At 31.6% G+C, this 27,077-nt stretch overlaps 1 protein-coding gene across 3 annotated transcripts in view; it reads right to left on the reverse strand.

Moving 5' to 3' along the window:
- LOC131844437 (cyclic nucleotide-gated cation channel alpha-3) overlaps positions 1–27,077 on the reverse strand; it is a 94,217-nt gene that overhangs the window by 41,641 nt on the left and 25,499 nt on the right. For all 3 annotated transcript variants that reach the window (XM_059193329.1, XM_059193326.1, XM_059193327.1), the window contains exons 2-3: positions 15,010–15,136; positions 5,425–5,568 (exon numbers count right to left, since the gene is read on the reverse strand). In XM_059193329.1, the coding sequence (XP_059049312.1) occupies positions 5,425–5,568; positions 15,010–15,134 (269 nt within the window). In that variant the 5' untranslated portion in view covers positions 15,135–15,136. The remainder of the gene's footprint in view (positions 1–5,424; positions 5,569–15,009; positions 15,137–27,077) is intronic.

Consider the following 27,077-nt stretch of genomic DNA (forward strand, 5'->3'; position numbering starts at 1 on the left):
CTCATCCGCTCTTTAATGATAAAAATAATGTACCATTGTGTTCCTGACATAACCCAAAAAATTTCCAAATTGTTATAAAATTAATATCAAATCAACATTGGATTAGCTTACAAAATTATTCACTATAGATTACAAAAAGGTTTTATTTTTCTGAATATAATAGTATTACGTACAAATTATCTTCAAATTCTAATTTGTCACAATGAACTGGCAGTAGAACTACTAAATAAAACTGAACTGACCTGACCTGAAATGTGAAATAATATTCACATAAAAGGAGAGTGTTTAAAATATCTACATTTGAAATTTACGTACTCCGTCGTGGCTATCTCGAGTTCACAAAAAATTAACGGCTGTAGTTTTTAGTGTATTTAATTCGTACTTTTGTGAGATGTTTATGTAAATTTTACGTACATTTTTTATACGACTTCAAAATTAAGAAAGTCCTAATAATTAACTATCTATATATCATCTAATCATACAATGATTATCGACATGCATGCATCATCTCATGCTAAACCTAAATTTAATAGTTATATATTATATTTTTGAATCTTTTTCCCTATTTTACTGTTTAATATCAGATTATTAAAAAAATATTAAATACTTATTTAAAATTTTATATTTTCATTGAGAGGTAATACTCAAAATATAGTGTCACTGTTAAATCAGCGAAGATGTCTTGGCCGGGACAAGTCTCTTGAAATGAAATTTAGTAATTTATTTGCAAAATATTGGTACAGTATTATAATTAATATGATGCTACATTAAATTATATAAATGGGTAAAATAGATCGATGAATATTCACTAACATATATCATATAAACGATACATAACTTCAAATCAGATAGCCGCCATTGTTTACATTAGCTGATTGTTTGGAGTTAACTCCGATTGAGTCGGGTTAAGGATTTAGGTAGGAATCTACGTAATTCTGGCTAAGGAATAATTGAATATCACGTTTGCCACCTGAGGGCACGCCGCAAGGATATCGGGAGATGTGTATCCAATTAAACTGAATAGTACCGGTAAATAGAGAGAGACGGCTAGCCACGATTTGCGGTACCAATAATACGAGATTCATTAACGTTGTCAGCCGAAAATAGTCCGTATCTATTCCAGCAGGTTTGTTTATATAGTTCTTGTCTAGAATATTAACTACTTGCTAGATTTTGTACTTATTGTAAAGTATCATATAAGTTTGTCTAGCAACATTTTAATAGAACATTTAGGCACAGATTCATATTACTTTCATATTAATTCACTTTTTCTAAGCACTTACCATATATTATTCAAACTGTTATTACAATTTATATAATAAAAATCTGACATAATTAAATAATTAACATACTAGCAATACTGAACCAAAAATAAGAAACATTGTACATAGAAATACAAAATTTAGATGTTATTTAACACATATTAAAAAGGTACAAAAATACTTTACCTTCATCAAATTTTGTAATATGATTTTTATTTTTCTTATTACCCATCACTACCTTTTATATAAAAGATTCAGAGTAACAAACAGCACATATAAAAATAAGATATTCAATAAGATATAAAATATATATATTATATTAGGTACTTGAATTAATATATAGAAAAATTCTAAATATTTTCTCTCTTTATAATATATTATATTTATATCATGACTACTGTTTCTTACCTTTTATTTTTTATTGGAGAGTTTGGGCTATTGTCTAAGCACCTAAAGCTTAAACCTGTAGTACTGCGACCTACATAGATCTATTGTGCTCGCCCTTTTTTGAAGTACGGAACTTGCAGGTACGGAACGAGCTAGACCCGACATGGACAAGAATTGAAGGATATGTTTAGGAGAGTTGTTTTTATGCCCTCAGGATAGAGTATAAACTTTCCAAAGGAGATATTTCATTTATGAGTGGGCTATAATCACATAGATTGTATAGTAGCTTTTGCTCTTTAGCTTGGCAAAACCTGCAGAAAATTTACTGAAAGCATAATAATAAATGTAGACAAATCATAAAACTCATTACCGCTTGAACTTTGCGTTTCATTAAACAATACCGTCAACTCCTTTTAATTATATCACAAAATGCATTAACGTGTGCCCGTTGTTCAAAATTAATTCGGTAGTAAAGATAATGTATACTCAAATTAATACTACGGGTGTTCATTAATTTAATATGATAATTGAGCTCTGGTTGGTATGTTGACGTATCTAATTTGATTTTGAAATGCGTATTGGTTGCCAATCATCAAATGATATTTAAAACTAATTACTCTAATACAAAAACAAACTAAATAGTCTAATATATAAAAAATAGGCTCCGAAACTATTGCACTCATTTCACAAATTATTTCATATTTTGTTAACATAAATAAAACCATAAACATATGGGCAAAGCCGGAGTAGGCCACTTATCTACTCCTAATATTATAAATTCGAAAAAACACATTTCGTCTAGCTTTCTCTCGTTGTTGCTCTGTTCGTTTGTTAACTTTTCAAAACTAAATACCGGAACTAATTTAATGAATTTTAATTTGAAAATAGATTTTATACCGACGACGTATATAGCCTATATTTTAAAGGGGCAAGTTCTCATATACATCGAATAAGAAAAAGATAATCTAAAATAGCTATGTAATAAAAAAAGGCATACTAATAATTATTTTTTCATCCATATTGTTACGGGGGCTCGTAAATAATTTTGTAATTTCTAACATGGACTTACGTTACTAATTAATATGAATCTTAGTAATCTGAATAAAAATTATTATTATTATAACTTAAAACTTCTAAACAATAAACCGAGCGGTCACATGATTGATTTAGTATGAAAGGTTCAATTAATATTTCCATTGTACTGTGCTCCTTGAGCAAAGTTGTCACTTTCATGAATATTATCACTGTGATTGGTCTTGTAATGACAGCTATAAACATTTCTGTTTATTTTTTCCGTTATATATTTATAAAAAAACTTACAAAGAAAATAACCAATTGGTATCTATCAATACTATCATAACATTTATTGTCTAATCAGTGTTCTTGACTAAATTATTGAACGGATATTAATGAAAATTGATAGTAATATAGGTTAAATCAAGGAGGTGGTCACTGGCTTCACTATATCTAAGAAAGCAGGCGAATTAGCAGATAACAATTATGATGCTAAATAAAGACTCAACGTACATACAAGTCTGTCTATATCTATGTCCTTGGTCTTGAAACAATGCATGAAGTTAAATTTAATTAGAAACCACTGAATCGTTTAGTCGTAAAAGGGTAAAAAATAGACAGACAGACAACCAATCACAGACGCTTATTAATAAAAGAAGTATGAATATGGACATTCCGATAACAGAGTAATTAAAACGCTAATTCTAATTTATGTAGAATTGGATGTACAATATTCTCTATGCATCTTGAAAGTCGTATATTACAAAGGAAATCGCACTGGTATCCTAACACGGTAGGTTTATTCCCTTTTCTATTCATACATCATGATCTATTTGTTATTCAAGTCATGTAACAGTGACTCAAGAAACTATCTAAGATTATCCCGGATATTTACCCTCCTTCAATACAGTATCTTGACAATTGACAGGCTAAAATCACATTGACGGGCTTTATATAAATTACTAGCTGTACTCGCGAGTTTGTCCGCGAGGAATTTAACTTTATTTTTCTAAAATAAAGTAGTCTTAGTTACTCCTTATTACATCAGCTAACTACCAAAAAAAGTCCCGTCAAAATCGGTCCAGCCATTTCAGTGATTAGCCGGAAAAGACAGACAAATAAAAATTGCAAAAAATATTATTTTGGTGTATGTACCGTTTTTATATTCATATAAATGTAGTAAAAAACGATTATTTCAATATTACAAAAAGACACTCTAATTTTATTTATATGTATAGATTATAAAAGATAAATAAGTACCTATATGTATCAATATCTATAGCTGTTTTTTGTCTTTACGTATAATAATATCATAATAAGCAAAACATGTCTGTTTAACAGACTGTGTGTTCAAGTGACCTCTCGCAAAAACGGTTGGAGGATATAGAATGAAATCAATTACATTTAATAATGAACCCCTGTAACTGATAAACTTTAAAATCCTCAAAACAATAACTATAATAAACCTGCTGCAAATCAGTAAAATGTTAAAAAAGCACATAATTCATTTTTTTCTTTAACATGCTTAATATTTTTAATAAAGAGAAAAAGGCTACTAAATAGTAGTTCACTTAAACGTTAATATATTTACAACATAGAGATTACGAATGTATCGTATTTTCTACGTAAGTTCGTTCGTACATAGACCTTGTCCGTAGCGTTCAGTATCGGAATCTCTGTATTCTAAGACCAATTAATTTTTATTATATGTACATTCACATCTTCACCATCTTTAGCATTACATCGACGGGTACAAAGTAAATAGTAGCACTATTTACTTTGTAAATAGCAATATACAACAAAATAGCAATTTTTCAGGAGAGTGAATAGTAATTAAAAATGGGAACCCTTATTATTTGGTATAAACTGCTTCATTTTTAAAAATGCATCGTAAGTTTTTATTTATCATGGAAATAAAATTAGTTGTTTAGATTTACAAATATTATTATAATAATATAGTAGGCTGTTGCACATTCCATTATACCAATTGGGATAATTATATTAAACTTTTATATACACTCTTATTGAAAGATATAATCATATAAGATATTCTTATTTTTGAAGAAATTAGGTAGCTTATTCATATTAGCCAAAGCTTTTACATATTATTTATTAAACATGACATATAATATACTATATATACTTAAATATAGAATATATAAGTAAGATGATAGGAGTAAGATTAACATATAAAATTTTTTTTTTGAAGAAACGTCCTCAAAATTAATATATATAGTCTTTGGACGCCTTCCTACAGTAAGTTCGTGTCATGAATCAACATTTTGTATAAACGCTAACCTCTTATTCATCGAAACACTATTACCTATAATAAACGTATTTTACATATTGAACAATCTTCTCCTTTACCTGCTTTTAATTTGGTAGAATGGGACAAATAACATGTGTCAGCAAATAGTAAAAATCAGTGAACATTTTTCTTAAGGGAACTAAAATTTAAAATGAGAAAGTTCTAGTTTATTTGCCCGAAGTTACGATCATAGTCAGTGATACCCCAACCAACAATTACAAGTATTGCCTATTTACCACAAATTTGAATTAAAAATATCACCAAATCTTCTTAATAATTATTCTTCCCACGAGGTCCTAAAATAAGAAAGAGAACGAAAACTCAACTTAATACCATACCAACCTGATCAGCAACAATTTGCTAGGAACCATTTCCAATAAGAAAGACTGATGGTCAGCTATGGGGCATTAATGGATCTGTTAGGATATACTAGAACATTCGATTATAAGGTACCTATCTGTGCCGTTGCAGTGGGGCGGTGCGAGGTGGTTGTGTGAGTGGTGCGGCGCGGGGGTGGCGGGGGCATGCGGCGTGTGCGGCGTACTACGCCACCCGCTCAGCAGCGGCGCTTCCCCGCTAGTACCCAGCAATTTTAATCTAAACAACAATAGAAGGTCACATGAACAATTGGTTTTGGGGTACAGTCAGCTTTATGTAAGATCATAACGGGAGGGACGATCATAATCAAAGGATACACATTCATTTATAGGTTCACGGTCAGGATACTTACGTTGTAACCTACAATGCAAAATAGTCAAAAATTTGTTGAATTATGACATCTAATATAATATCTCTCTAAAGCTGACTCTACATTACACATAAAATACTATCAAATTATGCGCAAATATTATAAGTGCTAGTTGAGACAGATTGACGATTCCAGTATATATTTTTTTATTTGATTATTATTATAACATAGTGATAATTTTCACTTAAAGTACTAGCTCTGTAACAACTTATATAATGCAGAACAAGGTTCTAATATTACATAAGAAATACATATAGACAAAATTAATAGGAAATTATTCATTCAGGCGTTGCGTAAACATACTAACGATGAAAACAGGAAAATAGTTTCATATCATTGGTTATCAAATTGTTCTTAATGCCAACCAAAACGTGTCTAGTTATTATAGAGAAAACAGAGAAAATCAAACGATTATTCCTAATTATATCTCTTCCTTTACGCTCTTTCTGTCAGTTACAATGTATGCAAGCTGATTTCCAACACCCTTAGCACAGACAATATACAATTTATATCATCGTAAAAGGTTAGAATCAATATATTTTTATAGAAATCATAAAATAAAACTTTTTAGGTATATTCAGCTATGGCCAGATAACTTATGGTAACATCTGCGGGTATCATAAGCCATCGCAAAGTGTAAGCCTACCGTGGAAATCCATATGATAGCAACTTTGAATTGAACTGCGCCGATATTCGATATTCATGCGACAAATGTATGTATGCAGGAAGAGATGAGTTATTGCTATTACTTAGTCACTATCAATGAATGAAGATGTGCCGCAATTAATAGGAATAATAACAGTAGGTAATAATAATAAACCTGCACCAGTTCTTACAGACTTACTTTCTCACACTATTCTTACTCTGTGGCAAGATAGTTATCAACTGCACGATAACCTATTAATGTAAAATATATATAAAATATTAATGTAAAATATATATAGGTATGTGTAAGTTTGTATATTGTGAAAAAAATTGTGACACTCAGGGTGAAGACAACAAATCAAATATCCACATATCGTTGGATACTTAAATATAAATCCAACGAAGCAGTGGGCAATCTTATCGCCGTCTCTAAGAATAATTTGATTTGTTATCGACATTTCCATCACCGTAGTTTCAGTAAGAAATATAAATTGACACACAAAGCTTTTTCGTTCCGGCTAGATTCGAACTCACGATCTTTAGAGTCTATTAGTAGGGATAGTCAAGCACAATGCCAAGTCGCTCTCTCGTATAGAATATGTATTAGCTAAAGGTAAAATTGAAATTGACAATGCAATAAAATTTTATTGATTCTATCAGTTGAAGAAGTTATAGATTCATATGATGGCTTTATAATGCTTCATAATTCAAAAATAATATTTCAGACCATGTCACAAGAATAAGGCTGTACTTTTTCCATTCATATTATATATTTGTAAAATATACTTTTTAAACAGGTTAATTTCAAATTGTATTCTATGACTCTTGTTGTGACTATGTAAATTATTACATAGAACAGACAGAGTCGCAGCCATAACCTTGTTATTAAAATATTATCCATGGGCATATTGTTCAGTCACTTGAATCGAATCGCTACCAGAAACAATGTTACCTACATTGTGTTTCTATTTAATACAATTGATATTATGCACAGTTCGATGGGCTAGTTTTGTGCCCATTTTCTCCCATTGTACTGGTTAATGTTTACATACATATACACACATTACTCAAACGTAGAATATATACATATTCATGGCAAGCTATATACATATACATAATACACATATATATATACATAATTATATATTGGACACATGCCCAATATCTAATAACTAATACTACCACTGGGCTAGTAAGAAGAGGCATACAGTGTGTGACTTTACACATATTACTAGCTTATACAATATACTTATAGGTACAAAGTATTTTTGGCTATAATATCTACCTTTAATTAAAAACAAAACGAGACAACATAATGTCGATTAAAAATATAATTATCAAACTATATGCAGAGTTAAATTAAGACAATTCACAAAAATAGGCTGACGCATTGAAAAATTCCTTCCTTTTAAATTCGTTTAAAAATAGCCCTACAAAAAATTAGAAGGACACATACAATAGGTAGCCGGTGAATTGACAACTGCCTCATTTGTTCGTTATTTGAAAAGTAAATAATAAAGAATGGACGGCGAAAGATGAAACAGTATTCTCCAATGTTATGTAGATATGAAACTTTCAGAAACGTAAAATTCGTTTGAAGTTGAATCGACTTAGTAGCACACGAGCGGCCGCCGGTAAAAATTGGTTTTCCCTGAACGACATCGGAACCGCAGCTAAAGAGCCACCTCCGAATCAGGGATGTCAACCATATGAGAATCCTCGTACTGATACGTACATAATACTACGTGCATTCTCATCATCATAGAATTTTTTATCGAGATATATATTTTATAAAAAGTTACCAGGATTAGTTACAAGTTAAAGTGAGCGGCCAAACAATGTGGATCAGAATGAGATAAAACAGTGGAACTACAGGTAAGATGCATAACATTTTGGTCCTTCAGACTGGCAATGCCTGAGTTGTATATCACGGGCGTCATATTATGACGTGATCTCCGTAAAGATGTTAATATACCTAAATCGAAGGTTACCACTTTACATACGGTATAATGTCTGCTTGTTTACAATTCCCATATATACATAAAAGAATTACTCGAGATTTCTACCTATACCTATGGAACTTATCACATTTTTTTCTCTGCAACAATATCTGCTATTATAGTTTAGCTAATATAAACTTTTAGCTAATTGTCGCAACGTATATTACGCCAGATTTTTAATTTGTTTATACAAGGCAAAAAATTAGGTTGTCAACCCTGCTTCGAACTGTCGTACCGTGAAATGAGATATAAACCGCTCAAAAATGTGATCGGTTGTATTGCGGCAACGCATCGTGATCCGGTCGATCGCTTGCTCATACTATATACTATACAGACTTTAGTGGCATATACCATGCTACCTAAAGATACAAAAAAGTATACAAACTTATATTATATTTTATTACATTTTCCTACGTCTAAATTTAGCTGTATATTATGAGTATATGTTACCCTACGATTACATATTTTATGGATCACTTTCAAAGATCTTAGCCTATCTAGAGCTACAGTAAGTTGTGGCAAATTTGACTGGATAAGGAAAAAAACACGAGCAGTGGAAGCGAGTGTTGACGTATGTCCGGATTATATATCCCGGCAACTGCTCAGTGTGCCACATGCCCATGTGCCACTCGATGGACCCGGCATCCGCACAGTGTATCCATGGAATGTTCAGTAGTGCATCTGATATCTGGTACATCTGTCTGCGCTAACAGTATACGCAGACGAGGCACTAGTGAAGGATATCAAGATGGTGGTGAATTTTGGTCGGTTTTTTTTTATTACACAATGGTGGCAACTTAGCCCGTCGTGACGAATTTATCAAGAATTATTCACAGTACAAACTAATATGATATACTCGTATTATAAAAAATAGAACCACTAGTCACTAATAATACCAATCCACTCCCAACTATTATATATTTACTCAAACTAAACAAATTGATGATTGTATTATTTGAAAGAATATTTGTCCTATGTAAGCTCAATATTTTTTGTAAAAATTGAAATCTTTCTATTTTTAATGCATTAAAAGAAAAGCTACATTACAAACATTAAGATTTTATATGCTTCATTTTAAACGAAAATTCCAAAATGTTAGGAAAACTAATAGAAATGTTATAAATATTTACAAGCTTTTAAAATTATCGTTGAGAAATATGCAAAATAGTTTGAATTTTAATAGGTATTATGACGTTGCAATCTTGACTTGAAGCTCTTAAGAGTATTTTAGCAAACGAGTGAATATAAAAGATGAGGTATAGAAGGACCTTGTACACGACATCAACTACCATCTTCATATCGACTTTCATCGTTATTAAGTTGGAATCAATAGATATATATCTAAAACTATGTATTTGAAATAGCAAATGAACATCATTAGTTGTTTCCGAAATACACGTGGCTGATAGACGCACGAATAAAATCGCATAACAAGGGTTCATTTTACCTTTTATGGTTCGAAACCCAAAAAACTACGCTTCATTTCTTCCCAAACTTATTTACCTACAATCAAATCGTTGTGAACAATATTATTACCCAATTAAGGCAAAGATACCTTCTTAACGCTCAACTAATTCTACTCCCCGAAAGCAACAATTAATTCGCCTCTTTACGACCACTGTCAGGTCAGACAAGGTTTGTATATTTCGAGACACCCGAGTGCTATACGGGCTTAACATCCCCCGAGAGAAACGTATATCTCACGAGGTTTAGTGGCATTCAGAGGAGAGACTAAAGCGCTGACAGACACGGCCAAATACTTCCTTTTTTCTTTAGCGCTATTTTGACGCGCAGTAAAAGGGAATAAATATGTAAATTGCCAAAAAGAAAGTATACGGCGACGTAATAAGCTCAAATTCGAGTGAACGCAGGCTCAATTGTGCCACTTTGATACCCTCACTTGAAGATTTAATGAAATTTTGCTACCATATTATTTATCAAAAAAATATACAATATATTTATTACAAAAATAATAATTAGTTTGTATTTTAACAAATTTATCACGGGTTCACAGAATTCATTTCAATTTATAAAAAACGATAGATACAAGAAATAACAAGGAATTTAGTAAAAAAATTGGTATACATAAAAATATATAATAAGGCTAAAAATATAACATATCGTTTAAAAATTATTCGAATAAAAACTAAACAAGATACAGAAACAATATACCTATTTGGATAAATAACAGTTATTGAATAACTGAATAATACCCATGACAAACATACTATCGGCCGTAAAATAAAATAAATACTCTCACTATTGCATTCCGAGATGCAATTGTCAGAGGCTTCAATCGATTGCTACCGGCGCCATTCAATGGAACTATATCACTATATAATGTGAGGCGATACAGCAGTGAGGTTTCTTGTTATTGTGTTTAAAAGCTTTGTCTCACACATGTCAACAATGTATGAGTGATACCTATAGTTCCAATAGTTATCACACACACCACCAGAGTTTGTTATTGAGTCTAGGTGATATCTTACAATCAAGTATACCGGTTTTTTTATAACATCAATCATCATCAAGTGATCAATGATGATTGGCGCCCCACACACTGCAAAAAAGGAAGAATCCTCGGTGTATTTTTTAAAGCAGTAAGTATATCGAATTTCATGGAACAAAGGAAAATTATGTCTTCTGCGTACAGATGCGGATGTAATTATTAGATCTATTAATTGGTAACAGACTGTTAGCATTAATTCTTATATTAAAAATACATATTATTATGTAATTATTAATTTTCATAAACTGCATTTCATATCAAAATCACTGATATCATCTAATCATGTGTTCAGTCAGGTTTATCGAGTCGACACTCGTGATTAAAGCGGCACTCAAAGTGAGGGTCCTCTCCATCTTGAGAAAACAACAGACAACCCCCTTGAACGTCTTTGCCATACCTTAATGGAGATTTTGCACGTGTTACCACACCGCTAAACGAAAAATGTACCTACGTATTGTTTTAATATTTTAACATCTAATGGCGATTTTATATAATTCTCTGCTCTGATAATTTAAAATCCCATTTATTACTTTTTATTTTTTATACTATATATATATATGCATATAGAACTGAATTTAAATAAATAAAATTAAACGAATTAAAATTTCATAATTATAAAAAGAGATGTTTTTTTAATCATAATTGATTCAAAAGACTACTGTGTTAACGTGTTCATAAAATATTTTAAATTGATAGTCCTATGACGCCAATGAATTGTTAGAAAAATGGAACGGTAACCCATAGATGTTATAAGTATTATGAGGTCGATATATCTCTTTTATCGTTTGTAGCGGCTTGACAGATTCGAGTTTGGTGGATATCAAGTAATATCGGTTCCACGAAGCGTCCCACGCCCTCGGCGAAAGTAGTAGTATGTCATCGTTCGTACCGTGAACGGAACCGTGTACCTAAAAATATTGCTCGAACATACACTGCAAATACGGATAACTTTATAACTCAATCACATAAATCAATACGCGTCGCTGACGATACGTATTCGATACATTTTCAAACCAACTTCAAAAAATATCAAAAATGTTGCCCGGAATTCGACTCTATTTTTTTTAATTTACAAACAGCAACAAACAATTGTTTATTCAGCCGAATTATTCCCCAATACAACAATGGCGTATTGTTATAAAAACAATGTCATAAGAGTATTATATGAATAAATATTTCGTATTGGAATTACAGATAAAAGTGACGGACTACCTGTGCAAAAATCCTCCAACGAATGAGAGCCCCTCGGTAATATGGAACCACTTTGAATCCTTCTGCTTAGCTATAGTTAAGCGTGAATTAGGAATAAGCAAGGGAGCTCTGCATAATGCAAAAGATACCAAATGGTGGAACACCTACACTAAAGAGAGGGTTGCTGATAAGAAAAGATTGTTTAAAATCTGGCAGAAAACTGGCTCCAATGAAGACAAAGAAAATTACAAGCGAGCCAAAAAAGTTGCAAGAAGAACAGTGGCAATTGAGAGAGAGAAAGCCGACTCCCACTTTTATCAGCAGCTAGAATTATCTTCTGGCAACGATGTTTATAGAATAGCTAAACGTAGATATAATGATAGCAAAGACTTCATAACCACAAAATTTATTAAAAATAAAGAAGGCACTTTATTAACGAACGACAAGGATATTTGTGAAAGATGGTATGAGTACTATCAAAACTTATTAAACGAGGAATTTCCTAGGGAACACGTGCTGGAACTTCCGGCAACCAAAGGACCGATTAATGAGATTACTCCGGCGCAAGTAAAAAGAGCAATCTCTAAAATGAAAAACCACAAAGCAACGGGTCCAGATGATATACCCGTCGAGCTTTGGAAATCTCTAAAGGCCGATGGAGAAGATTGGCTTTCGAAGCTTTTTAACAGGATCTTGGTCACTGAGGAGATGCCTGATGCTTGGAGAAGAAGTATGTTGGTCCCGTTCTATAAAAACAAGGGAGATGTTAGAGAGTGCGGGAACTTCCGTGGTATTAATAACTCACATCACACACCCTGAAGATCTGGGAGCGAGTTATAAGCGAGTGCCTTCGAAGTTCAGTAAATTTATCTGAAAACCAATTTGGGTTTACTACTGGGAAGGGAACTACTGAACCAATACACGCTATAAGGCTATTAATTGAAAAAGCTCGTGAAAACAAACAAGCCATGTGGATGACTTTCATAGATCTCGAAAAAGCTTTTGACCGCGTACCGAGAACTTTAATATGGCAGGCCTTAAGGTCTCAGAACATTCCTGAACAGTATATAAAGCTCATTACAGATATGTATTGTAACGTACAAACCAGTGTCAGAAGTCCAGCGGGTGTATCTAAGAGTTTTAATGTTGAAGTGGAGGTGCATCAGGGCAGTGCTCTTAGCCTCTTACTATTTAATATGGTAATGAACTACCTCACAGAGAACATTCTGAAACCAGTACCGTATAACCTCTTATATGCAGATGATGTGGTTTTGATATCGGAAACCAAACTGGAAACACAGGGCAGTTTAGATATGTGGAGAAAAGCTCTAGAGTCTGGTGGATTGCGCATTAGTAGAACTAAGACGGAGTACATAGTGTTGAACTTCGGCCCCGACAAATCTGGTACAATAAACACTGAACTGAAGCTGGACGGAGAAATCCTACCAAGAGTAAGCAAGTTCAAATACCTGGGTTCTGTTATTGCTGAGGATGGCACTATTACAGCCGACATTACTCATAGAACCACGTCTGGGTGGAGTAAATGGCGCGAACTCACGGGGGTGTTGTGCGACCCAAAAATGCCAATAAAAACAAAAGGCAAGGTTTATAAAACAGCAGTTAGACCAGTTCTACTATACGGTAGTGAAACGTGGGCTACTAAGCAAGTACATGAGCAAAAGCTACACACTACTGAAATGCGTATGCTTCGTTGGGCGGGTGGAGTTACGCTTACAGATAAAGTCCGAAACGAGCATGTAAGGGGCAGCTTCGGAGTGGTACCTATTACTGAAAAACTTAAAGAATGTAGACTTAGGTGGTATGGACATATTCTGCGTAAACCTGAAAACCACATGGTGAGAAAGTGCCTTTCCATGGCTACAACAAAAAGAGGACGAGGCAGGCCACCAACTACCTGGTTGACAAATGTCCATAGGGACATGAAGGAGTTGGGCCTATCAAATGACGATGCTTACCAGCGAAATGTATGGCGCCCCAGGATTAGAAAAGCCGACCCCGAGTAACGGGAAGAGGCGAGGATGAAGAAGAAGAGGAATTACAGATAAAAAGCTACTTTTATAATAAGGTTGGGAAATATGAATAATTTTAGCATCAATGTAATAAAAGCAGATTACCATCACACTTATTTTTCTCATTAGGATAACTGAAAGGCCAACATTTGTAGTAACTTACTATGATATAGTAAGTGCCGAAACTCAGTTATGTAGAAACAAGTCATTTTTTCTACGTAACTGAGTTCAAGGTTGTTTGTGAATGTCGCTAGAATTTAATCAGAATAAGAAATAGAAATAGGAAAACGTACATTGATTTGATGACGCGGACAAAGATAAATTGTATTCAGTTATATTATCATATCAATCCATCAAACTGCTATATCTAATATTATATTCTACCGCTGAAAATATTTATTTTGATATATTGGAAAGTAAAAATATGAAAGTAAACTAAACGACATAGGCGGGATGATTCGGCAAATCGAATTTACAATAATTTGACAGGTGATGGAATTGAGATTAAGAAAATTTATGTAGATATATGAAACCTTTTAAGTTAGCGGTACTAAAATTGATGCCCTATTTATAAGACAACTTTCTGAAGTAACACGTAGCTTCTTTTTTTAATTTAAATATTTTTTAAGACATTTATACAAAGAACGCAATCAATTTCAGGAACAGTGCTCTAGCGGTTTAGCTTACCACCTTACTTCCGTTAGTTACAGGTTCAAACATTTGTATTTAGTATAACTGGTTGTATTGATCTAAGTGTCTTCTGTGTAATATATTATGTAAATATATATATAAGTTATTTAGTACCCATGTATACAACAAAAGTATCTAAGTAAAATAGCAGTAGGAAGACCAGTTAACGGTAAGCGATAAGGATAAAAATAAAATATAATTTAATATGAATAAATAGTGAGTTACCTAGCTTTGTGTGCCCGTCGTGAACGCGAGGACAGATCTAGCTCGCTAGCGGCGGTGCAGGTACCCGCCTGGAGCGAGCCACGGGACCCACCCAGCCGCCGTGAGCCCAGCCGGCATGTCATCATTTCTGTAAACAATCGTATTATCATTAAAAATATAATCAACATCATATATACTTCAATAATCAAGAAACCGAGTATTATATTTCTTGGAACTTTTACTGTCTAATCCTTTAGATTAATACGTAAACTAAATAAGGTAATGGATGGTATTTATAGGGGTGTAGATTTAGTGAGTATGGTTACAATAATTTAAATGATGTAACTTATAATCGCTATCATAATTATAATATAATAAACATATATGGCGGTTTAATGACAAAAACTTTCGAAAATTGAGGTCTCAAGATGAAATCATTTTCAGACACATTCTTTGTATTTTATCTTAATTAACAAATAAATAAATATAGTGTTACTTAGAATAGAGTAGTGCAAAAACATAATTTATTATACTTATTAGTAAATACATCGATTTCGTGGAATTATTCGTAATAGATAGATTCTTAATTGCATTATATATCTATAGAGAAACTATTATGGTGTCTGAGATACAGGCTAGGCGTGGTTTAGACACTACTGCACTGGACTTGATATTAAATAGTTTTAAGAACTATTGTATATATATGAATTAATGTAGATATATAACCTTAGTTAAGTCCTTTTTGTATTTGTTTTTTTTGCACAATAAAGTTATTATTATTTCAACTATATATTTCATCCCTCGTAGTTATAGTCAAATAATGCAAAAAAAATACATACGCAAATTTATATATACCTAGGTATATTATATAAATTTTCTATCTCACCTATTTCTACCAACACGCATATACTTTTGCAAGCAGTTCTCTATATCAAAGAGCGAAATAAAGCAGTAAAAATGCAGAGTACGGAGGCATGACACGTTAGTTCTCAGGAATGGCAAAATATAAAAGATAGACAGGGGCGGGTATCACAAACGCTTTTTATGGTGTTCGTGCTGATAGTCATATACCTTTTCATCAGACAGACCGTCAAAGGTCCTGAATATATTAAAAAGTACCTACAATACAACTACTACGGCACGACTAGTATATTAAACTACTTAATATAGTTATGCTTACTTACTTAGTATACTAAACTTTAGATTAATTGGAAATCTCTTTTACCATTATGATAACAAAATAACTTTTGCCAACTAACAGTAAATCGGAATTCCTACAATTATTATTTTTTAAATAAATTACTCAAACATTATGCCAGACATTTATAGAGTGGTATTTGAGAAGATTTATAAATACAGGGGATTGAAAACGTTCAATAGTGCCAGTATTATTTCAGATTTTAACTAAAGAGCCCTATAAGCCCGACTCTGTCTGAGCTTTTGTCGGTTTTATAAAATGAAAGCAGCGACAGTTCAGTCGGAGAACGCTTAACTACAGACAGTAAACCCCAGTATTGTTAAAATTGTTTTTTCATTATTGAAAAATATTAACAATTCACACATCACAAGTCACATATGTGTGACATCGGCGTTAATATTTTGTCAACAATGAAAATGATCAGATAGTACATCGGTCGCGTGTGGTATAAACTTTTAATAATTATAATGAGTGTTATTAGATAAGACAACTAATACTATTAAATTATATTATATTATATGACTATGTACCACTATGTACTTTCAAATTCTGTGATTTTTTTATTACCATTAGCTTATTTTCTAGGCCCCAATTATATAAAATAAAAAGACTGCGGTTTCTTGGTCTCAATCCTTGTGCACCAAATCGACTCTGTATGCTCTGTAATCTGTTACATTTTTAACAAAAATCATTCAACATTACACAGAGAAGTTGTGAGATTAATAATAAATTATACAATACTATAATAATGGATCAAGAGTGTAGGATAGATTTTTCTTTTGATAGCTGCTCAAAGGGCCAATCACTATACAAAAGAGAAACAATAAAGACAATAAAAGCGAACCATCTTGTGAACCGAACAAAATGAATAAAGGCACAAATCGAATGAGCCCATTGTTACGACGCTATTCTTTTTATAAACCGCAGTCTACAATTTTGTTCATTTTAGCACCCACCCGCGGGAAGTTCCGGTCCAAATTACGATTCGAAAAGAAACTCCGCGGTGCTCCGTTGAGAAGTTACCTAATGAACTAAAAATAAAATAAAAAGCACCTCGACGCGACAAGAGATCTCATCTCGTATCCCACGGGTGAAGTACAAAGGTAGTGACATTAATTGAATAAATCCAATTCCGTACTGTATCATATAAAACGATATTTGTGGTGTGACGTCACATAAGCCGGTTGTAGTATGTAAATAGGAATGTACGTGGATCGTTTCACTCGCAGGCAGTGGTTTTGGTAAATTTTAATGACATGTTGCGACGCAGTGCGGAGAGCTGGGACTTTGCAACTATATTGTCTGTTTATCATATGTTACGACTATTTTGCATAAATAGCCATCTACCTAATATAGGTATGCTTTTATAACAGTTTAAGAAATTGCAAAACCATAATTATTTATAGTGTTGTAAGCAAAAATCAAATCGAATCTTTAATAATGTAATCATTCGGGTCATAAAATGAATAATTTTATGATAAATGAGATATTTATCTCTCACGACGTTTGACATTGCTAGTGCAATGTTTCGAGCTGACTGAAGTACAGCTATGTCAACTTCGGTAGGTACTAGCACTTTGTTCAACTACCGTCTCACAGAACTCACAATATACATCCTTACATATATTGATTGAATTTTGTTTAAACTTATTTATGACTGGATGCCACCAGATTATTATCTGCAGATAGGTTGAAATCATATTCCCGGTAAAAATTGGGTGTATTTTTTTATTATTGCCTCTTATAGCAACGTGGGTAATAGTGACATAATGTGCTCTTTGACCATTTCGGAAACGACGAGGAAGACCATATCTTGTTTACCATAAAATTATTCATATCGAGACGAAATAATTTATTAATAATGTTTACTAAACGTAAAAAGGTAAAAATAAGTATTACAAAGCTTTATTATTTTAAGCCCTCTGTTATGTGTTTGGCCTTATGACACGGGTCTGTAATTAAAAATGGAATAAATTACACTTTTTAAATTTGAATACTTTGAATGTTGACTGTGCTCGAATAAAATAAGTTTTTTTTTATTTTCAGGAATGGACGAATTTTCCTTTAAGTAAAAACAATACATTACATACAGTTTTCACATTTGGAACAAATAAACAGAAGACGTAAAAATGCGAACTTCAGTTCTGTACTGCGGTAAACTGCCGAGAAAATTTTAAATGTTATTAGACAGTAACATTGTATTGTCTAATAACATTTTAAATTACATACTTAGATATATTTTCTACTTCATTCGTAAAAGAATCACCATAGTCAGTTTTGTAATTGACGAGGATACCTGTATTGTACATTCAAAAATGTGCTGCCATTTTTAAATTCTAACATTAAGATTGATGGAAAAATAATAAACTGCACATTTTTCTCGATGTATAAATATTAAATAGTTACTCCTCCATCCTAATAGCTACTTCCTAAATGAATTAGGAAGTAGCTATTAGGATAATATAGATAACCAATAGACTTCATTGAGTCTCAACATTTTAATCTATCAGCGCACTACCATCGCTTTCTTTCCACTTTGCATAATAGAACTATTAAAAGATAATAATATTCAACATAGTCAAAGTTCTGAAGTTATTCACTTATATAGTTGGTAACAGAGAGCGGTGTCAGGCCGCATGCGAAAGTTTCAGACCAAAATGTGCTTGTTTTTTGTCTAAAATACTCTCCGCGACAGCGTACAGTCTACTGAACAGAAATGTGAACTTCATAAGTTCAACTATGAAAATTCACGATGCACATGCAATATTCCTTCATTGAATTTCTTCGGTATATTGACTTTGTAGTTCAATTAAATACGAAATAATAATTTCTTACATATCTATTATCAATTAAATGTTTTATTTCGTATAAATTTAATCACTATGTTGAATAGAGTATACTGTTTAATTGTTATTAAAATAATACTTTATTTGTGACAAAATAAGTACCTATGAGGTCATTAATACTCTTTGAATAACTAATGCAAATATATGTATATAGTAAGAACATAATAAACAATATTATTGTCTTAAACTATCATTTAATAGCAAAATCGTATTTTAAGTATCTAATTTAAATTTCCTACGCGTGCAGGTGTTATGGCGTCTGCTTGTGACGTCACTATTACAGTCTAGGTATATCGAGCGAATAACAGGATGTAATAATGTACTCAACGGTTGACATTATTTGTCAGATTACGGCAGAATAATAGAGAAAAGTGATAGCTATGACGCAATACGTGTTCACATACATCACTTTAGTTGAGTTTTGATTTAACAAAAAAAATTAATAAATCTATAATAGCTCTTTATTTCTTACTTGTTGCTTCTGATCATATGTCTATTTATACATACTATATACAAAAGTTATGGACTTTACTCAATAACTCCAGAAGGCTATTTCATAAGAAATTATTAAAAAAAAATTAAGGTTACCTAGAGTGTTGTGTCTTACGCTTTAGTAAAAGGTATGAATTAAATTATAGTATAGGTACGACATCATACTACTCCAGAATGGCAACGCATGAAATGTATCCAGAGAGTCACATAATTGTATGTCATCAGCTTATTTGCCATTCCATTTATATAACAAATATGTATATACTAGCAGAACCTGCAAGTTCACTCGTATGAAATTTGTAGCCTATATGTTATTCTGATGCATAAGCCATATTACTGTAAAGTTTCATCAAAATCCGTTCAGTAGTTTTTGCGTGAAAGAGAAACGAACAACCATACTTGCAAACTTTCGCGTTTATAATATATATATAGTATTATTAAGATGATGAAGATTTTCAAATAAAACTGAAAAAATACGAAAATTTGTGTTGAACTGTGCTTTGATGCGTTTCAATAACCAGGGTACGGTCTTGTTTTGTACCGCGAGATAATGTCGAGTACGAGCCCTATGATTACATGATATTCTCACGCCTCAACAATAATCCGTCTGTTACTCTGTTTGCAAAAAGCTTTTCTATGCGCTTATATTCTACTGTTTAAGTTTCAAAATGCCCTATTGAAACCTGTCGTTTGCAACTGCAAAACAACAAGCTTGTTTGAACAACAGCTTGTTTGAAATTGGGTGTGCCGGGTAAAAAGATTTTCTATTTACATCCGTATCCTTTTAGCCCCATTATATACATTTATTTAGTCTTTTCTATTTACACACCTAAATCTTTTACCGTAAATATAACATTTTTCTCACGGCGTAAGTATTTCTCTTTATGTGTATGATTATCTTTTCTCCAATATCGTGCTGAATTTTTTGACTTTATGTTCATACATTTATTCTTAATTTATATTTAGATACTGATTAGGGGAATATAAAAAGATCAGACAACTGCTTGGGGTGGAGCAGAATTATGTATATGCAAATACCGATGTGCTAATTATTAGTCGGATGTTTCTAAGATTATCAGAAAATAATATATATAGACATATATTGTCCCAACATCTATAAACTCAATACAGCATGCAATTAATGTAGTAGAAAAGATTTTTACCTAAAAAAACCTAGTAAAAATTATTTTATTAATAAATTTCAAATAATGCTCGGTCCTATGCTTTTTAATTAAATTATTAATATATATCACCTCCATTACTGGAAATGTAAAAAAATCAAACACTATAATAATATAAATTGAAAATCTTCCTTTATTTGTAAAATGAAATGAGTACATATTATGTATATTCAAACACACACATATGTACATGTGTATGTAGTTATTTGTATGTTTTTGCGTAGTACGCAAAAACATACAAATAACTACATACACAACAACACTACATAACAACTACATACAAACAACTTATGTACTTCTTTATTAAAAACATAAAAAAATACATTGTTTTGAAAAAGTTTTTGTGTTATTTCTAACTAACGTTTAGCACAGTTGTTAACCATGTATATTTAGAAAAATAATATTAATTATTATCAAAATTCTAATCTAAAAACTTGAATCTGATTTCTAAACAGTAATAAGAAATAATAAAAGAAAGTTTAATGGGCTTATAAACGTCAAATACTGTAATTATGGGATGAAAGAGAAGTAAAGAAAAATCCGGATGATTGCGAATGAATTGGCGAAGCGAAATTCAGCTTTCTATATTTTTCAATAATCGCTTTTCTCGCATACCGCCGCACCATAACGTAAAGACTTCAAAGTTTCAGATTCTTTAACTGTTCGTCTTGTATATACATAGAAATACGTTATTTATCAATATATAATTATGAATAACTTTAATTTGGATGGATTTTAATTTTCGCCTTCATAAAAAAATATATTACAAATTATGAAACCTGTAATCATAGCTTGTTCCTTATGGATAATTAAATTAGATGGCTATATTTAGACATACGAATACTCATTAAAAAAATACGGCGGAACAGCTCCGTGGATTTGAATGAAATATATTAACCATATTCTTGACGAAATTAATAAATTTTTAATATCTGGATGGCATACTTTGTACAAAGTTATCTGCGTGGGTATTAATAAAAATACATATCTCAGTCAGCCACTAGCCTACTTCTCAAGGTGTGTTTGAAAGATAACTATAGTAGTAAATTTATAAGTTATGGAATTATAACACTATAAAGATGCGTATATCGTTATGCCAACTATATTTCATAATTAATTAAATTTATATATTATCTATAATCAATTTACTTTTCCACTCGAAAATGTAAGGTTACAACTTAATTATTTAAAAGAGCAACACACAAGTTTCTTGCTCGTTCTTCTTGAGTGAGACAGCTTTCTGAATGAGCGGTAGATTAAAAAAATAAGTAATGACTATTCAAAGCCCTCAAAGTAAGTTTATTTGAATAAAGAATTTTCTATTCTATTTGTTTCAAATATCTATTTCAGTATTTAATCGAAACTGTATGCAAAGAGGTCTGCCTCTTTACCTTAAAAATAATCTCGTATAATAGAAGGAATTTTAGTTACTGAGCGATGCGTTTAGCTACAGAACACAGTACGGAATGTGTGGTATACGTATAATTCGAAGTCGAGAAGCACACCGCAATGCGACGCAACACATCATTAAATGTTAATGGAATTTCAAACGTACCAGAAGCTTTTTCCAATGATAATTTGCACTTGACAACGTTGCGGCATAGTGGTTAATTTATTTATCTTCTAAACCTTACAAAGTAGAATATGTTCAGTACAGTTCAGTCATAGCAAACATCAAAAATGTGTAAGTAAAGTAACTTTATTTCTGTTGTCAACTAGTTATTTTTTGCTATTAACGAAAAATGATCTCTTTTGAATTCATAATGGTTATCAAAACGTAAAAAACAACCCTTACGTTATGCAAATAAAAAAATATAATAATATAATGACTAAATCTGGACAAAGAATCTGTCTTCATACACAAAATAAACTGCGATATAAAACGTAGTCTAATTATCCTACTTTGAATACAAACAGTACTAATAATTTTCCAGCATGTTATGTCACTCAAAACGAATAAACAATTCACGATCAGTGAACTGATCTTTATTATTAGTGAAATATATACAAATAATGGTGGCAACGAAGAAGTATATTTTATGTATATGTTATCAAACAAGCGCAAGAGACTCCTCTGGGACGAAACATTACAAACATTTCGAATTATCACGTTTTGTATGGAATATCTCTGGCAAGCTACTGAAACGAAAATGTTTCGTAAAAATACCAAAGTAGAAAAGAATAGGGCTCCAGAGACTCTAGCTTTCAGTAATCACTCTCCCAAAACCGTTAAAATTTTAAGTAGCTGTCAAAATGAAAGATGGCTACCGTCGAATATAGCGGTAGCTAATGAATTATTCAATTGCCATGAATTAAACTCTAGATATTTAATTATTTGAATCTCCAATTGTTTATATTTTGGACTGTTATTTTTAATAGTTGTATTTCGTGATTTTGTTCGTCGTCCTTCAATAAAATACAAGTATCCTGTTAATTTTGAATCTAGTCCATTTGCTTACCAAATTTGACTGAAATCCGTTTAGCCGTTTAAGCTTGATTGAGTAACAAACTTCCAAACATCTTTACAAACTTTCATAATAACAATATCAATAAGATTAAGCTGATAACCACTGTATTAGATATCTACCTATATAAAGACATTATACTGGGGCTTTACCTCTATAAAGAATTATACACTGTCCCTTTTTGCAAAAAAAAAAAGTTATTCCTATGAGTATGCAGCAAATAGTTTCTCATGAAAACGTCTTCGTAAAAATATCTTATTTATTTCATCTGATACATATCTAGATAGTAATAAAAAATAACCAAAACTATGCGTCAATATTCTAATGTCATAATTTTAGATACTCTATTGGTCATTAAAAACTATAATTTCTACAAAACAACGTCTATAAATTCAGACACATAGCAACTTCTTTGTTACTGTTGTAATATTTAATCATTTTTATTCGCAATCACACCCGTCCATCTGAATATTGATATTCCTGTGCCATTTACAAGTACTTCATCTATCTCCGGTATGGACTAATTTATAAAACTAATACAATAATAGCACTATGAAATTTCCACCATTCCAAAAGAATATTGCGGGAACTATAATTAATGATTTCACTTTGATAAATAAAGCTAAAACAAACATTTAGTAATTAAATAAAAATTAAGCTTAAAATGCTGTCGCGGGCCGTTACTAGTATATTTGTTAAAGGCGGTTCTGTTTTCACTAATTACTTAGACGTGCCGCAACATCGTTAAGATTTGTGTCACAGCATCCCACTAATTAATGTCTCTGGTATTAAGCTATTTTTGATAATATCTTAATGCATTTATTAGGGAACACCTGACACTCGCTACCCCATTAATAACTGAATTTAATTACACCCGAGATAATACTGTAAGTAATTAATGTTTTTCGGGATTAAATATGAAATAGGAGGATTGAGTACTTACTGGCCCATGCGGTATAACTTTTTATAAGGATATTCACTGATACATTCGGACATTCCATGAAATAATAACATAAAATATACTGTGCCGCCTTTTATATTCCTTAAAAAAAATTACAATCATGTTTGTATGTAAAAAATACGGTTACAGTACTTGCATTTTGCATTGTGCATGCATGCTTCTATATGCATTATTTGTGATTTTTTCATATTTATTTATAATCAGTGTCAATGTACTGATAACAATTCACACAAATATTGTAATATATATATATATATATAATGATATTGCAAAAATACCTCCTACTACTACGACTAAGCTTCTATATCATTTATTGCATAAATGTCTTTAAATTTTTAGTACCCAGCGTAGTAAAAATAACAATAGGTACTAATATAATATGCTATATAGATACTGTTCACAAAAACTAAATAGAATTATAGCGGTTTCGCCCCTGAACGTCGTGGTGTGTTTCAGTTCGGCTTTGCCTTCACTTGTCGCTTCCGCGCGATCGGTCACAAGCCAGTTCGAACTTTCGCATCGCTGCGCTGCCAGTTTTCTTGATTTTTCATGGACATTTTGTCTGCACGATAAAGAATAAGACTTTCTGAACGAAAAAACTTTTATCTCCTAACTACAGTGTACATGATGGAGAAGTTGCGAAAGTTTACAGTCTTATGCAGTAGAGTATAGAGTACTCGCTACACATACATAGAAACGTTAGCTACTTTCTAGTATATGTTACTAGGAAGTAGCTAACGTTTCTATGTAATTAGAATTGCAAACAAGCTCAAGGTTCATCTGACGGAAAATGCTATTCATCGCTATAGATATGAACAGAAACATAGACAGTACAAAATTAATTTGTGTTCTCATAAGTAAGGCTAAGGTGTTACATCCATACTCAATAATTTCACTGCTATGTCTCACCCTTCAAACCGGATGATCGACTATAAATAATAATAATCAAGGACAATTCACACAGCGCCATTTAGTCTAAAGGTAAGCTGAGCTTGGATTATGGGTACTACTAGACATCTGAAATAATAATGAATTACAGTTTTTTTGTAAATACATAAATAATATATATAGGAAACCTCTCTCCTATGTATATTATTTATGTATTTACAAAAAAAATGTAATTCATAATGAAATAATCATACTCATTAATACAATGATTTGTACTATGCGAGGAATCAAACCCGAGACCATGGGAAGAAAGGCGGGGTGGTAAATCTCTAGACCATCGAAGCCTTCAAGCCAACCAAGTAAGTAAGTTGGAGCTGGCCATAGACATATGCACACATAAGACAGAACTCCTCGTACGAACGCAAATGATTTTCTACGAAATTTGCCGACAGAAAAAATACCATGAAACAAATTTAGTATTTTAGTTAAGTAAATTCAGTTTTTTATTTCTACACTGAAGTTTCTACACTCAGTTTCAAAACTTGTAACCAAATTATTTGTACAACTAACTAGAATAGTTTGGATATTTATTTTAATTTTGTAAATATGTTGATATGTTATTCAAGTTTCGTTATCTCTAGAATAACTCAACCAATTTAATAGACTATTTTTGTCAGTAAAGCGGAAAACGGATTGTTAATAAATATATGGCGTTTGTAAAATCAAATAGTTTCGTAGTGGAGCCTAACACTCCATTTTTCATATTACGAATGTCTGTCTTTTTACAACTGAAAATCAATATTTAAAGTACTTTAAAAGTGATATAATAACTCGATATAATGTAGAATGAGCTATTGAACTCAAAAACAATTTTATAATTTTAAGCACAGTAATGAAACGGAACGTTTAAGTCACCTGGATTCAGGAACTTTTCACTGCTTTAGTAATTAGCATTTCTTGTGAGTTGGTTTGGTAATTACGGTAACATTGTAACATGGCTTATAATTTCATCATTTATAATTACTTTGTATACCCATCAGGTACAATAATTTGATTTATGAAATGTTCACGAAGTGTAATAATGTACATACAGCACCTACCTACATACTACCGGCAGAATATAATAATCTCTCAACTATTATTACGTATTTAGTTAGCTGAAACTAGTGAGTAATTTAATTATAATATTACAAAATAATTTCGCTAGCTGAATTAAATTTGATTCCTAAAATCATGCAGAGATGTACTCCATATATAACGTTAATAAATCCTCCATTCCGAAATTCTCTGGGCATCAAGAAATTAATCAATTTAATTATATTTTAAACTAACATTATTTTAATTTTCTTACACTCGTACATTATTCCGTGTAGTAGACTAAAATTTAAATTTAAACTAAAAATATATAATCTTTACTAGTTCACGATACAAGTAGATAATGTTGAATACAAGGCCTACGTAACATAAATCATACTATTATGCTAATTTGTGTCGTTCATGAGGCAGATATGATATCGGTATTGAAAGGGTAAGTTTTATGAGCACAGAAGTATACGGAGTACCTACGTAAATAGGTAGGGTGCCACCGCCTCTACTATTATATCGCTACCTACAGATTCAACAATCCTTTATAATATAAATATTTTGTATATTTGTGAGAATATATGCATATTACGAGAAAAAGTTCTATAAATCAAATTACATTTACACAAAAAATATTAATTATTATTTGAATGCTTTATCATATCGTTTTTAAAAATATATTTATTAACGAACTTGTTATCGGTACACACCCCCTAACCTAAACCTACTTATAGTTATAGAATCGGCTTGGATAAGAGGTACGAAATACAGGATAGCCGGTGGACGGACACTCTACATTAGTCGCGAACACGAATAGGTTAATAGAGTTATAAATCGAAACAATCGAGATTCTTATTTGCAATTACAATTAAATGAATAAAAAATATAACTTCCTTAGTTTTTTAAAAAACAGTCACCAACCGTCATAATTACTAAATTTTTGTTTTGTTTTTAGCATATTTAAGTTAATCGAAT

This window comes from Achroia grisella, unplaced genomic scaffold (genome assembly GCF_030625045.1).
Source record: "Achroia grisella isolate CSIRO2021 unplaced genomic scaffold, CSIRO_AGI_Agris_v1 utg402, whole genome shotgun sequence".
NCBI lineage: Eukaryota > Metazoa > Arthropoda > Insecta > Lepidoptera > Pyralidae > Achroia > Achroia grisella.